At 55.9% G+C, this 15,168-nt stretch overlaps 1 protein-coding gene across 1 annotated transcript; it reads right to left on the reverse strand.

Moving 5' to 3' along the window:
• Window positions 1–276: 276 nt before the first annotated feature.
• LAMP1 (lysosomal associated membrane protein 1) lies at window positions 277–14,710 on the reverse strand. Its single transcript, XM_055117922.1, has 9 exons — window positions 14,505–14,710; window positions 12,250–12,368; window positions 7,930–8,140; window positions 7,656–7,817; window positions 2,525–2,712; window positions 1,938–2,063; window positions 1,528–1,594; window positions 1,289–1,459; window positions 277–1,111 (listed from the first exon to the last, which is right to left on the reverse strand). Exons 1-9 carry the CDS (start codon window positions 14,551–14,553, stop codon window positions 972–974), a joined length of 1,233 nt encoding a protein of 410 aa, XP_054973897.1. The 5' UTR covers window positions 14,554–14,710; the 3' UTR covers window positions 277–971.
• Between the last annotated feature and the right edge of the window lie 458 nt (window positions 14,711–15,168).

Below are 15,168 nucleotides of genomic sequence, written 5' to 3' on the forward strand. Positions count from 1 at the left end.
CAGATGCCCCCCCACAAAGTGCCCCCATCTCCCCACTGGGGGGGGGGGGTGTAGTGGGCAGGACCATCTCTTGCCTGACTCAGGACAGACCTCACAGGAGCTAAGTCAAACTCCAACTCAATGCCTGGCGAGAGCCAGGGCCGTCCCATGGCTTCCCCCTGGGGTGTGTGGCACGCCTGCTGGGACAAACGCAAGCTCTCCGGCTGGCCTCACACCCACCCCTCTCCCTCCTCTGCGGGCCGGGCGTCCCTGCACTGACAGCACACGAGCCACACAAACAAAGAACAAACTTTATTAGCATCGTTACAGGCAATGCTCACGGAGGTGTCCTGGGCTCCTCTGCCTGGCCGAAGAGTCGCTCAGCCCGCAGACAGTGCACGGGCGACGTGGGCAGGGAGCCCTCACTGGTGGAGAACACTGCCGTGCACTGCCAGAGTGCTAGCTGCAGCAGGCCAGAAGCGGCCACTGAAGGGACAAACGGGGTGGCCCAGCCCAGCCCGTGAGACGGGCTGGACCAAGCCTGATATCCTAGCTCGGTACAATCATTCCGGACTTTCACCCTTCAAGTGCTTCTGTACTAAGATTTTCTTTCTCTACTAGTTTAGGAAGCGTTTCAGCTAACAATTAGCTGGAGTGTGAAGACGAAGACTTTCCCTTTGTAAGGCTTAAATCTGAGTAAAGATGAGAAGACCAGACACCGGGATCTTACAAAGTCAGGTGAGAGCGGAGCAGAGCCGCTGAGAGAAGCACTCTTACCCCTTAAGAGGTCTACTGTGGTAAATATTAACGTTTAACCAGTTAGCAAAATATTGAGCCCAGTTAAGCAGAATTAACACCGTCATTTCAATAGTTACTCTGTGCAGTGAATGTTGCAGGTGAACTTCACATTGGAGAAGCAGGTTTGGAAATCAGTTGCAAAAAAGTGGCCTCGGCACCCCACTGGGCCCGAGCGCAAGGCCACGGAGGCTGTGCTAGATGGTCTGGTAGCCGGCGTGGCTCCTCTTCCTGCCGATGAGGTAGGCGATGAGCACGATGAGCACCAGCCCGGCCAGGGCGCCGCCCACGGCGATGGGGATCAGCATGCTGTTCTCGTCCAGCTGGCACTCCTCCACTGCAGGAGAGCGGGTGACGGGGCTGCAGCCCGCACTTCCCCACCAACTCTGCCCCCGCCCCACAGCTGGGTGCACGCTACGTAAGCGCATCTGAAAGCCTCCAGAAGCCGGGTGCTACCACAGGGCATCAGCCCTAAAACACAGATCCCAGCCCGAGACTCAGAACTCCAACTCACCAGACCCAAACTTGCCGCCATCGATGCGGAAGGCCTGGAGCCACACCCGGAACACATTGAGGGAGAAGGCCTCCGTGACGCGCACTTGCTGCTCGGCATTACACTTGTACGAGTTGCCCACACTGGCCTCGAGGGCCCTCAGTGAGGTGTTGGCGGCACGGAAGGTCGGCTCTGCGAGGGTGCAGGAGAGTGAGTGCCCTGGGGCGCCTGACTGGGGTGTCGAATGTGAGGGGCCTTACCTTTGGCTTGAGGCAGTGTCATGTTGAGCTGGACTCCTTGCAGGAAGAAGCGGCTAGAACTTGCGTTCTGGGGAAGAAAACCAGAAGCACATTTCCCATCATGCAAGAATGCCCTGGGTGAGGGGGGCGCGTGGCATTGGCTGCTTCCACAGCCCACATGGGAAATGCTGCAGGAAGCACAAACCTTTCAGCCCCTCCCAGACCTTGGGACAGAACCCAGTGTTCTATCAAGTGGAACCTGAAGAGCCACACTCAGGAAAGACACGTTTCCCCAGTGGGACTGCAGGGAGAGGCCAGGCTCACCTGGGAAGTCCGATGGCACCATTGTTCTCAGCCAGTCCACACCCACCCTGCACACCTGCGTGACTCAGCTGGCACCTCCCAACCAAGGGGGGGGTGCCCACACTCACCATTGCAAACTGCAGGCCCAGGGTCATGTTAGGCTCACTGAGCAGCTCCAGTGTCACCAGCTGGGCTGAGCAGCTCCCGCTCACCTTGGTCTTGTTGGGGTTGACATTGAAGATGCGGGTCACCACCTGGACAGGGGGAAGAGTCCCAGTGGCCTCATGTCCCAAGTCTACCACATTATTCCCCAAAGACAATTTCAAGGCTACCTGTGTGGTAGCCATGTAACTGCAAATTTCTGGGTACCAACCCCCCATAGAAGCTTCTGGAAGCTTTTATGGGGCAAGCAACAGGTCTTGATGCCCCTCTCCACTCCTGATGGACACCACCTGTGCTCCACAGCCCCGTTCCCTTCAGAGGAGACACGCACATCACCACCATTGACAGAAGCTAAACACGGGAACTCATACCTCAACACAGTTCAATGAGCATTTCAAAATGCACCACCGCCACCCTTCTTGAGACAAGCTCCCGCAGTTAGGACAGGTCCCACTGAGGACCATGCGGGCACACGTCTGACCCAGCACCCTGTGGCGGCCCCTCAGCACACAGAGGATCACACTCGTGCTCTACAGAGCCCAGGCCAACCTACCTGGCCATCCGTCTGCTTGTAGGTGATGTTCAGCTGCAGCCCCATGCTGGCCAGCAGGCAGGTCCCATTGGTACCGCTCACATTGTACTTGTCCACCGAGGGAACCTCAGGCGTGGGGGATGGTGAAGGGTGGGGCGTTGTGGGTGGCACGTGGGTAGGAGCAGGCCCATCCTGTGCACAGTGTGTTTCTGTGGGACACAGGAACAATGGTCGTGTGCAGGCAGGAACATGCCCTCAGGTTCTCCAGGGCCAGGCTGCCCGGCTCCTCCAAACCCCGCAGACACCAGCCCAGAAGTTCCCAGCAGATACGGCCTACCACACCCCCCTGCCTCCCCAAGTCCCACCACTCAGCACAGTTCCTGGAAAGATACCTTCTATAGACTTTCTGCAGTGGACAAAAACCCCCTCCCCACCCCACATCAGCTGAGGACACCTCCAGTACCAGGCAGAGGCAGGTAGAGGCATCATGGGCCACTGAGGGCCTTAAACACAAGTGCCAGCTCTAAGCAAACACTCCTCCAGCACAGCCCCTGCACAGCTCTGTTCGAGGCTGACTGGCTGCAAGGGGCATATAGTGCTGTGACAGGGCCAGTCAGACTCACATGCCTGGGCTGCAGCTGCAGACAGTGGGAATACCACAGGCCACAGTGGGAACCCAGGGGGCTGGCTCAGGGAGAGCTGAGCTTGTCACCAGCCACCCGGGGCTGCAGGAGGTCCCATCTTGGGGGAGAAGGAATGCTGCTGGGAGCAGCTCCAGACCCAGACCCACTACTCCAGCATTGAGAAGGGGAAGCCAGCGTGGGTGAGTCTCACGGAGAGCATCAGGCGTGGGGTATGGTCTCGGAGGAGGCCTCTTGGCACCCTGAGGCTGCGCAGACTTGGAACGTGCATCTGTCCCATACAGCCTGACCCGCTACTATTGCAGAGAGACTCCTGCTCGGCATCAGAGGAGGACCCCACACGGACGGCGCCCGTGAGTCTCTTCCACAGTAGATGGGACGAAGCTGCCTGCTGGGAAGAGCTCAAGGAGAGCAGGCCACAGCCCTGTGTGTCCCATCCATTTCCTTGCTGAGCCTCGGGAACCACCAGGAAGCTGCACGCTCCGCATCAGGGTTTCTGCTCACAGCTTCTAGGAAGCTTCTGGGCAGTGCCTTAGCGGCAACTCTGCTTCCTCACGCACTCTCCTAGGAGCCAAGGCAGGTCTGGAGCACATGTTCGTAAGCAAGTCCCAAAACGTTCTGTACACCTGCACACACTGGTTTTGTGGGGGACAAAGTCTTTGAATGAAGAGCCCAAAAACTAGGGAGACGTGGTGTGATGTGTATCCACAGTCCCCCCCAGGGAGCACAGCTACAACCATTAGTTCCAAGGCAGTACAGCATAAACCAGAACCAACCACAACCACCAACCCGCAAGTGCCAGGAGGGCAGAGATGGAGACTGCACAGACCAACAACCCCTTTCCACAGAAGGGACGATGACGTGCACCCTGCACGGCCTGACCCTGCCACAAACACCCACATCTTTCCAGCAAGGTCCTAGTCCAGGCAGAGACTCACACCCCATTAACGGCCTCTGGCAAGACCAGGGGGCCCCAGAGAGGCCAGGGGTCATGGTCAGGTCGTCTCAGGCCACAGTCTCACTCTGCTACTGCACCCACAAAGGCCCAGATGTCCCAGTAGCAGAGAAGCAACCCAGTGCCCGCAGTGGGCGCAAGTGAGGTTTCAGAGCCAACGCCACCAGCATGCACTGTCTAAAATGGCCCTCTGCCCTGCAAGCTATGGAAAATTCTGTAACAGGTGTGGCGGGCTGTGAAGATAGCTTCCTGGGGCCTGGAAGATCTCTGCACCCGGGAGGCTGACTCAGTCTTCAGTCCCTGCCACTGACTGTACATGCGCCCCTACTGTGCCATGTCATCCCCCCTCCCCCGCACCAAAACAGTGTGAAGATCCAACCCTCAGGAGTCATGGCAAGCAGAGGCTGCTGGGGCCCTCATCCGGTCTGCCCCAACTTGCCAAGTCAGACACCTTGCTTGGGGGGGCTGGCCCCTGCTTACTGGATTCTGCCGGCCCCGGCCAAGCACCTCAGATTACTTCTCATGATCCCAACAGTCCCCCACCCTTACCCCCGACAGGCCTGGGGGAAGAAGACTGTTTTTGTTTTTTTCTTCCAGAACAGATGAGAGTTCAACTCAGCCTTGACTTCCCTTGGCGGGGCTGGAAGTCTTGAGCTAGCTCAATGCAAAGGCCCGGTGGTCCACACCAGACAACACAGTGATGCAGCTCTCCCACCCAGCATGAAGACCCCGGAGACCTGTGGAGTGTCAGAGACTTTTCACAGCACATCTTAGGGGAACTGGACTTGTTCTGAGGCCAGGAGAGAGCTCAAAGGGCTGAGCACACACACCAAAATAAGGGGACCTGCGAGCACAGCAGCTAAGACACCTGTCTTGCACACGGCTGACCAGGGTTTGATTCCCAGCACCCCAGAGAGTCCTGAGTCCGAGTCCAGAACCAGGAGCAAGCCCTGAGGACAGTCAGGTGTGCCCTCCACCAGCCCCAGGCCCCAAATAATAGAAGTGCCAAGCACAGGCTTTGTCCTTCAAGCTAAATCCCTGGCACAACCTGAGCTCCAGAGTGGCCCCTGAACAGAGCCAGGAATAGCTCCTGAGCACCACCAAGAACCAACAGTAAACTGACCTACTGGGTGGGCTGGAGAAAGAGTACAGTAAGTAGAGTGTCTGCCTTGCGCGAGCCCAACCCAGGTTCAAGCGCTGGCATACTGCATGGTCCCCCGAATACCATTAGGAATGATTTTTTTTTTTTTTTTTTTGCTTTTTGGGTCACACCCAGTGATGCTCAGGGGTTACTCCTGGTTCTGCACTCAGGAATTACTCCTGGCAGTGCTTGGGGGACCATATGGGATGCCGGGGATCAAACCCAGGTCGGCCGCGTGCAAGGCAAACGCCCTCCCTGCTGTGCTATCGCTCCGGCCCCTAGGAATGATTCTTGAGTGCAGAGTCAGGAATAGTCCCTGAGCACTGAGAGATGCTCAAAAACAAAAAAATCGACTTAATGGAAATACACACATTCAGCTACTTTTGTTGTTTAGGGGCCACACGCACAGCAGTGCCCAGGGGATCAAACCCAGGCCAGCTGTGTACAAGGCAAACACCCTATACCCACTGTACTCTCTCTGCCTGAACACGCAACAATTCTTAGATCAGAATGCATGAGCAGAGACCAAGGGTGTACCACCTGCTTTGAATGCGGGAGTCTCTGGGCTCATTCTCCAGCACCATGCAGACCAACAAAGCAAGCCACAGTAGAGCAGGCGAGGGGAAAAGAAAAGCACTTGAACATTTCACACAGGCTCTTTTCCCTGAGGAGACCAAAATATAAATGCTTACACATACGCTTATGTGCATTTGAAAAAAGTGCTGGAGACAAAAAAGAAAGAAAAGCTGGGAGAGGAGGGCAGGTGCGCAGAGCACTCGGCCACAGTCCGAACCCTGGGGGACCCCGACCCTGACCCCGGCATACCTGCTCCTGCTCTGGTCCCTGGTGCCACCATAATCTGCAGCTGCAACACCACCAGTAGGAGCACCAAAAGTACTGACACCCTTAACAAGTACCAGGCTAAAGCACGGCCTCAGAGGTCACCAAGAGCACCACAGTCACTGTCTGCCAGGTCTCAACTACACACAAGCATTTAGGAGTACACCAGGGAGAGCAAGTGTGCATGAGTCTGGTCATCACAACCACCTCAACAACAATGACAGGGAAGGGGCATGGGAGGCACGCAAGGTCAGATCTGCATCGTAAAGAACCAAAACAGGAAATGGGTAGAGAAGACAAACCACCATTCCATAAGAACCACCCAAGACCCCAAGCCCTGACACAACTGTGAGGAATACAGGCTGGATCACGGACACAGCTGATGCCCGCCAGTCCACTGTCCCCTTGGCCCTGATCTCTGGGGCCCAGAGACACCTCCCATCCCTCCTCAGGGCCCAATCCCAGAAAGAACTGGTCAATAAGGGAGCTACCATGAGGCCCTGGATGGTTTCCAGGGGTGAGAGAAGAGGAGGAAGAGGAGGAGGAGGAGGAGGAGGTGGAAGAGGAGAGAGAGAGAGAGAAGGATGGAGGGAGGAGGGAGGAGGGAGAGAGAAGTATGATGCTTGGGCAGCTCTAAGTGTGCCATGGGCTTCTGCCTCCTCTGCTGGCCCGGGTGACTCAAGATTGATCAGGAGAATGTGAGGTCCCAGATCCACAAAACCCAGCTCACGCCCAGGCAGAACCAGACAGCTCAGTTCAGCCTGGCCTCAAGTAACTACACTCTGGTCCCTTGAATCCCCTCCAAAAGATTCACTGTTCTGGGTCACGCTCAAGCAAACCCAGTAACATCTCCATTCGTCCTAGCCCTGAGATTTTAGCAGCCTCTCTTTACTCGTCCTTCCCAAAGATGCCACATTAGAGGCTCTTTCAGGGTCAGGAGAATGAGACCCATCACTGTTACTGTATTGGCAGATGAATATGCCACGGGGAGTTTGCCAGCATAAGTCCTGCTTGGCACTGGTTGGGGGTGCCCTGCTGGGTTTTGCCCATTTACCTCTTCTGGTCAACAAAGACACAAAGTGCACGTGTGTGGCAACTGGACCTGGTTTGGAGGTGCCTGCACCCCAGGGCGCACAATGCTACAGCTCAGATTCTACACAGAGCAATGCGCAGGGCAAGATAGCACATGAAAGAAGGTGGGGCAGTGGCCCTCTGAGGCAGGCAGGGTGAGAGCTTGCTCTCTTCTCAACATGATGGAGCACAGGGGGTGGTGGCCCACGACACAACCCAAACCGTACATGTGTGGGAAGGCCCCACCATGCCATCTGGGACAGGGTGTGCCTGGTCTGTCCCTGGGAGGGGGTGCAGGTCATTCACTGAAGGCTGCCAAGGCGGGTCAGAAACCGAGGGCTACAGTGGGTGGCAAGTACCTGGGCAGCGGGTACTACTGTGGCCCTCCTAGCCTGGACCCACTGCTGGCTGACAGGACTGGGGCCTGCCCTGATGCTCAGTGGCCGTGGCCAACACCGAGAAAGAAGGCGCAGGGTAGACAAGGTGAGGAGTTGAGGAGTTTACCTTCCCGGCTGAAGGTACTGTTGGAGGGGTACGCCTGGATGGTGGCATTGCGGAACTCGGCAATGACTCCAGGACTCATGGGGATCAGATGCCTGTTGGCACACATGTATTTTTTGTTTATGTCTGCTGTGATGTCGGTCTGGGAATCCACAGTTTTGCTTTCTAAATTGAAAGAAGAAACATGCTTTAGAACTGCTGGCAGTACTCGGTGACACATCATTTCAAGATACGCCCTGAGCCCAATCTTGCCCCCTTTGTAGCTGCTTAGTCTTACCCGTGGTACTGGCACTGGGGAAAACAGACGTGTCTGACAAGTTATAAGCAAGACTCATCTTCTGGACACTGTATTGAGTCATGTTTCTTCTGAAACTGAGGGTCAAGCGATGGTGTTTACTCAGTGCAATCACAAGGCTGGACTCAGAGGCATTCCCACAGAAGCTGCTGTTCAACATTTGGTCACTGGGTTTCAGGTCCAAGGTTGCATTCTAGAACAAGCACAGTGGCAACAGCACCTAGTTAGAACACAGGTTACTGAAGGGGTTCGCCAACACCAGGCAGTCTGCCAGATATTTGAAAGTCTGGTACAAAACAAGGCCAAGTTTGATCTCAGGGGTCACTGCTCAGGGAGTTATTTCCATGAAAAATAAAAGTCAGAATTAGCACAGCATGTAAGAGACCAAATAGCAATTCACAGGAAAGACAGCTGACATAAATAATAAATTGAAGAGTGATTAAAAAATGACTGATCAGGGCCGGAGCGATAGCACAGCGGGTGGGGCGTTTGCCTTGCATGTGGCCGACCCGGGTTCAATCCCCGGCATCCCATATGGTCCCCCGAGCACCGCCAGGAGTAATTCCTGAGTGCAAAGCCAGGAGTAAACCCTGAGCATCGCTGGGTGTGACCCAAAAAGCAAAAAAAAAAAAAAAAAAAAAAAAAAAAAAAAAAGACTGATCAGTTTACAATTCTTCAACAAAAATTTTAACAGACTGAAACGAGTCTGTTAAGTTTTAACTAATCTTGGTTAACTTACGCTGCCTTTAAGATGTTTGAAAACAATTACCAAGACTTCCTTTGCTACAGATGTGCAATCAGATAAAATCTCTCCCAACAGAGAGGACACAGCATTCACGTCCCTAAAGTGGCACAGCGTGGTCAGTGACCAGCAAAGCAGAAGCCAGAACCTGTCCAGGGCCATTCACATGCTAGGGCCGGCCTGTCTCTCCTCCAACGTCCTCCCAATGGAGCTGTGCTTGGGGAGTAAGGGAGGCGTCCCACAGTACCACAAACTACCCATCTGGGTTATGAAATTCACATAAAAACAGAATGCAAAAAAAAAAAAAAAAAGAAGAAGGACAACAGGGGTGTGACAGAACACAGTGAGGACCTGGTCCCTCCCTGCTGACAGCTGGCACCGGGCAAAGAAGAGCGAGCAAGGGTGTGAGTGAGGGAGAGGCCCCGGGTCAGGAGGCGCACAAGGACAGCAGAGTAGACGGCCCAGGCCTAGCAGTTCCCTGGGAGAAGTGAGAGAAGACAGTCTGGTCCCATGGAATATACACGGAAGAGTAAGACTCAAAAATAGAATGTTTGAAGCGTGAATGGAAAAACAGTAAACATCATGCACAATGGTTTTCATCTTCTTCTTTCTTCCCTCTTAGCTTCCAGGGCTTGGGAAGTATCTGACTTTGGGCCCAGAAAGTCTCTGGGGTTTGTTTGTGTGTCAGGATAGAACTCACTGGCCCCTCCCAAAAGTCAAGTGATTGACCCACAAATGAGAAATTCTACCCAATAAGTGACATTCAGGGGGCTGCAGAGTTCAGCAGGTTAAGGCACTTGCTTGAGTTCGATCCCTGGCATCCTATACGGTGCCTCAAACAATGAAAGGAATAATTACTAAGTGCAGAGCAAAGAGTGACCCCTGAGCATTGCTGGGTGTAACCCCAAAGTTTTTTTTTAAAAAAGTCCACATTTAAAGCACTACACAGAAAACTCTTCACAAATGACTCCCAGAGATGAGTGGAGGAAATTCAACAGACCAAAAGGCTACATTCTTAGAGGAAATTTCTGTTCATCTTTTTCTCCCCATTTTTTGATGGAGTTGGATGATTTTTCTTGTAAAGTTCCAGCAGTGCCTTATACATCTTGGATATTAACCCCTTATCTGATGGATACCGGGTAAGTGATCTTTCCCACTCCATGGGCTGTCTCTGTACCCTGGCCACCATTTCTTTTGAGGAGCAGCAGTGTCTTAGTTTAATGTGGCCCCATTTATCTTTGCTTCCACTGCTTGGTCAGTGGAGTTTCACCTTTGAAGGTATCTTTAGCTTCATGTCACGGAGGGTTCTGCTCACATTTTCCTGCATGTACCTTATGGATTCAGATCTGACACTGAGGTCTTTTTTTTTTCCATATTTTAATTTTTCAACTATTTATTCATTTCACATATTTATTTTCACCTTTAAAAAAGCATGTTCATGTGGGAGTCAAAGTACAAAAGAAAGGAAATTTTGTTTCAAACTGGCTTAAATCACATATTGAAAATCTAGGCTTAATAGTAGAAATTTCCAATACAAACAAAAAAATCAAAGCTATCTTGAATGGCTACATTACTGTGTCCTTTAATAAACTTAAATTTTATAAAACCAATGTTCTACACTGAGGTCTTTTTAATCCATTTTGATCTGACTTTCGTGCCTGGTGTCAGAGAGAAGTCTGAGTTCATTTTTATTTTTTTTTTGCATGTAGCTGCCAGTTTTCCCACCACCACTTGTTGAAGAGGTTTTCCTTGCTCCACTTCATATTTCTTGCTTCTTTATCAAAGATAAAGTGTACAAATGGCCACAAGGCACATGAAAAAATGCTCTACATTGTAATCATCAGAGAGATGCAAATCAAAACAAGATATTATCTCACACCAGAGACTGGCCACATCAAAAAGAACAAGAACAACCAGTATTGGCACGGATGCAGGGAGAAAGGGACTCTCCATTATTGGTGGGAATGCCAACTGGTCAAGCCTTTTTGGAAAACAAGGACATTCCTCAAAAAACTAAGCATTGAGTTCCTATTTGATCCTGTAATAACACTACGGGAAATATGTCCTGGGGCACAAAAACACAGCAGAAATGCCATCTGCACTTCAATGTTCACTGAAGCACTATTTATAATATCCAGAATCTGGAAACACCTTGAGTGCCCGAGAACAGACAACTGGTTAAAGAAATTATGGTATATCTACATGATGGAATACTATGGAGCCACCAGGAAAGATGAAGCCATGAAATCTGCTTATAAATGGATGGACTGGAAAGTATCATGCCAAATGAACTGAGTCAGAGAGGGACAGACATAAAATGATTGTACTTACTTGTGAGATAAAAGCAAAACAAAACAAAAAATCATGGAGGGGCCCAGAGCATTAGAGCAGGTAGGGCACTTGCCTCACACGTGACCAGCCTGTTCCCAACACCCCATATGGTCCCCTGAGCCCCGCCAGGAATGATCTGAGAGCACAGAGCCAGCAGTCAGTCCTGAGCACTGCCGGATATGGCCCAAGACACACACACACACACACACACACACACAAATATAAATAAAAACATAGTATGAGACTAACACCCAGGGACAGTAGACACAGGGACTAAAAGGATTGGTCCAAGCCTGACTCAAGTGGTGGGAGAAGGCAGTTGGGATGAAGAAGGGACCACTGTGACAAAGACAGTTGGAAATGATCACTCTGGATAAGAACTGTGTGCTGAAAGTAGGAACAGACATGATAACCTCTCAATACCTGCACTGCAAACCATAATGCCCAAAGGAGAGAGAGAGAAGTAAGTGTCTGCTATAGAGGCAGGCTGGGGCAGTTGGGGTGCGGGTGGCAGGAGGGAAACTGGGGAGACTGGTGGTGGGAGATGTACGTTGGTGGGGGATGGGTATTGGAACACTGTATGACTGAAACCCAACCATGTGCAGCTTCACGACCGTATACCTCAATCTGGGGGGGGAAACAAAAAAACTATGTTCAGGGAGCCAGAGAATTAGCAGAGGGTAAGGAGCTTGCTTTGCACGTGGCTGACCCAGATTTGATTCCCCAGCACCCACTGGCCCCCTACGCCCTTCCAGGAGTGATTCCTGAATACAAAGCCAGGAGTAAGAAGCCCTGAGCACTACCAGGTGTGGCCCAGAAACAAGCCAGAAGAAAAAAACCAGCTACACTCAGGCCTGAGAGTGTAATCAAGGGCTGCAGTGGTGCCAGTGACTCAGGAAGAGCCAGAAGAGTAGGCGGAGAGAGCATTAGCAGGTAGGACCCTTGGTTCTACAAGGCCAACCAGCGCGTTTTAATCCCAGCATCCCATAGGGTCCTCCCAAGCACCCACTCAGGAGATCCAAAAAACAAAACCAGAAAGCTGCACCATGGAAAGAAAGCACAGACACTGAGCAACAAGAAACCCAGGGAATCACTGATCTTCAAGAGGTGCTTGGAGGGAGTGAGGGACTAAACCCTGGCCGACCTTGGACAAGGCAGGAAAGGGCAGTGCAGGCAAGGGGAGCAAGGAGCAGACTGTTCAACACAGCTGGCGCAGCCCTCGCTCCTACCTGAGAACTAGGACCACTTGTGTTGTAGTTGATCCAGAAGGTCACGGAGAAGTTAGCCATGATACAAGCTGTCCCGTTGGAGTCTTTCACCACAAACGCCGCTGCACCGTACACGAGGCCTGCAGAGTCCCAGAGAGAAGGTTAGAGGGCTCCCGAGACCACGATGAACACAGCCATAGCCAAACAGGCTTGTGACACTTCTCTACCCTAATCCAGGGCACAGGGCACCTGCTCGGGAACACGCTCCTCTGATCCAATCTCACTGCCCTGGGGCACCCTCCGGGGCCCAGAAACGTCCACTCCTGCCTGGTGGAAGGCACGAGTGGGCTCCTCTTCCCCACTGAGAGGTAGCTGCTTGCGAGAACACATAGGTGCACACGCACAAGCAGCAGGAAGGGCACTGCAGGGCGTCACCACTGTGTCTGAAGGGTGGGACCTCGGAATGCTGGAGCCGCAAGCCATCCCAGGGCACAAGCACAGGCACTGCAGGTGATCAGGACCCAACAGACTTGAGGGCTGCCCCCAGGCACTTTCTGACAAGGCCAAAGAAACCAACCACTTCCCTTAAGGGCCTGTCACAAAATACCTCTTAAAGCTGACCCCTACTCAGACCCAAGGCCAGGGACACCCAGAAAGCGACTGGCTTCCCACAACTGTGTCTGCCTGCCGTGTCCATCCCCCGCTCCCTGGGGCAAGACCCAACTCAGGCACTTGCAGGGAGTAGCAGTGCACCAGAAGCCTTGGACGTCAGAGTGGCTGGGGGCTTACAGGAGCCCAGCCGAGGGCAGAAGCACCTTCTGGCCTCCGTGCAGGGCCCAGCGAGTGAGGGCCCCTGGGAGCGGGTACCTGGTCCCCCCCAAGCTGATGCCTACAACTCGGAGGAAGCGCCTGCCAGCTGGCCACTGTGGGGTCTCTGGCGAGCACCACGCGGGAGCCAGGCTGGAGAGGACTGAAAGCCGGCACAGGAAAGCGCGACGCAAGCCCGACAGCTCCAAGTGGGCACCTGATTCGGAGAGGCCCCAAAGTGTTCGACCGTGAAACCAAGGAGCCGGGCCCCAGAGGCCCACCCTGTTCTAGGGGCAGTGTCTAAGCCCTTGGTGCTCAGGGTGGGCCTGGCTGCGGCCTTCTCCTGAGGAAAGTGTCGCTGGCGCTGAGTGTGCGCGGGCCGCAACGCCACGACCTTCCCCCAGGCGCTCCCCCAGGGCTCTGGCAGCACCCAGACTGCTGGGGAGGGGCCGGCCGCCGGTGCTGGGACCTTTGCGCCCTGCGTCAGATAACAGGAGCACCGACCCGCTCTTCCCGCTCGGGGCTCTCGGTCCGGCCCGCGCGGCCGGTGGGTGCTGCATGGGTGCAGAGAGCACACAGCGCTCCCGCGACGGGCTTCCCTGGGGGCGGCGCGGGCGGGCGCAGAGGCCGAGGCTGGCCTGGCCCGCGGACGGCCCCCGTCGCGGTACTGCCCGGGCGAGCGCACGGTACCCAGCGCCTCCCCCCACGCCCGACAAACAACTCCGCGACTTAAACGAGCGCAGGCGCGACCTAACCTGTCCCGCGGTGGTCGTTTCAGACGGGCTAATTTCCTTCACCACTGCAACGGGGCCTGAGGCCCCTGAGGCCCCTGCCCCGCCCGCAGCGCCGGGGAGCAGAGGGGCTGTCCGGGGAGGGGCGCCCGGGAGGCCCCTCGACGCGGAACCGTCGGGCTGCCCGCCGAGGCGGAGGTCAGCCCCGGGCGGCGGCAGTTCCGAGGGTTACGCAATCGCGGATCCTCTCAGGCCCGGCTCGGCCCGCGCGTCCTCGGGGCTCCGGACGCCGGAGCGCCGCGAGGAGCGCTGTGAGGGGCGCCGTGTGAGAAGCACCGTGTGGGGAGCCGTGTGTGGGGCGCCGCGAGGAGCGCCGTGTGAGAAGCACCGTGTGGGGCGCCGTGTGAGAGACGCCGTGTGGGGAGCGCCGTGGGGGGCGCAGTGGGCGGCTCCGTGTGGGGGGCGCCGTGAGGAGCGCCGGGTGGGGCGCTGTGTGAGGGGCGCCGTGAGGGGCGCCGGGTGGGGCGCCGTGTGAGGAGTGCTGTGTGTGGGGCGCCGTGAGGAGCGCCGTGGGGGGCGCCGTGTGGGGGGCGCCGTGAGGAGCGCCGTGTGGGGGGCTCCGTGTGAGGAGCGCCGTGAGGGGCGCCGTGTGAGGGGCGCGGCCCGGAACCTTCGGGAAAGGCCCGGACTCCCGCCGCGCCAGGCCCGCCGCCCCAACGGCCCCGCGCCCCGCCTCACCGAGCAGCAGCAGCAGCAGCGGGCGCCGGGCGCCGCCGGGAGCCTCCATGGCGCGAGGGCCGACGGGCCGGGAGCAGGCGGGCGCGGGGCGGTTGCGAGAGGCGCGACGACGAGCGGCGTCCGACGCTCTCCTGGCCCGGCCGCTGCGGCGCCCGCGGACGAAGGAGACCCCGCAGCCGCACCGTCACGTGAGCCGCGCCGCGCCCGCGCCGTCACGTGAGTGCGCGACTCTCGCGAGAGCGCACGACCGCCGCGTCCTCCGGGCGCCCGCTGCACACGTGACTGCGATGCGGACACGTGACCGCCTGGCCGCGTGACGGGCTGCGCCCAGTCGCCGGAGGTTCGAGACCCAGAGGGGCCGCGGGGGAGCGGGCGGCACCTGGCCGCGGGGGCGGTGGGGAGGGCGGGGCGACAGAAGAGGGCGGGGCGGGCCGGGCGGCGGGCACCCGCGGGTGGGGGAGGGGAGGCGGAGGCGCGACCGGGCTGTCCTGACCGGGAGGTAAGAATCTAGGGGCAGGACCCGGGTGCCTCCTCGGGAACTCGGGCCGGGCGCGGATGCCTCTTCCGGGAGGGGGCCCTGGGAGTCGGAAGTGAAGCGGGAGGGAGAAAGGTGACCCAGCACTTAGGTGTCACAATCCAGGTGGGGTTTAAGGTTGGGCAACTC

This window comes from Sorex araneus, chromosome 1 (genome assembly GCF_027595985.1).
Source record: "Sorex araneus isolate mSorAra2 chromosome 1, mSorAra2.pri, whole genome shotgun sequence".
Classification (NCBI taxonomy): domain Eukaryota; kingdom Metazoa; phylum Chordata; class Mammalia; order Eulipotyphla; family Soricidae; genus Sorex; species Sorex araneus.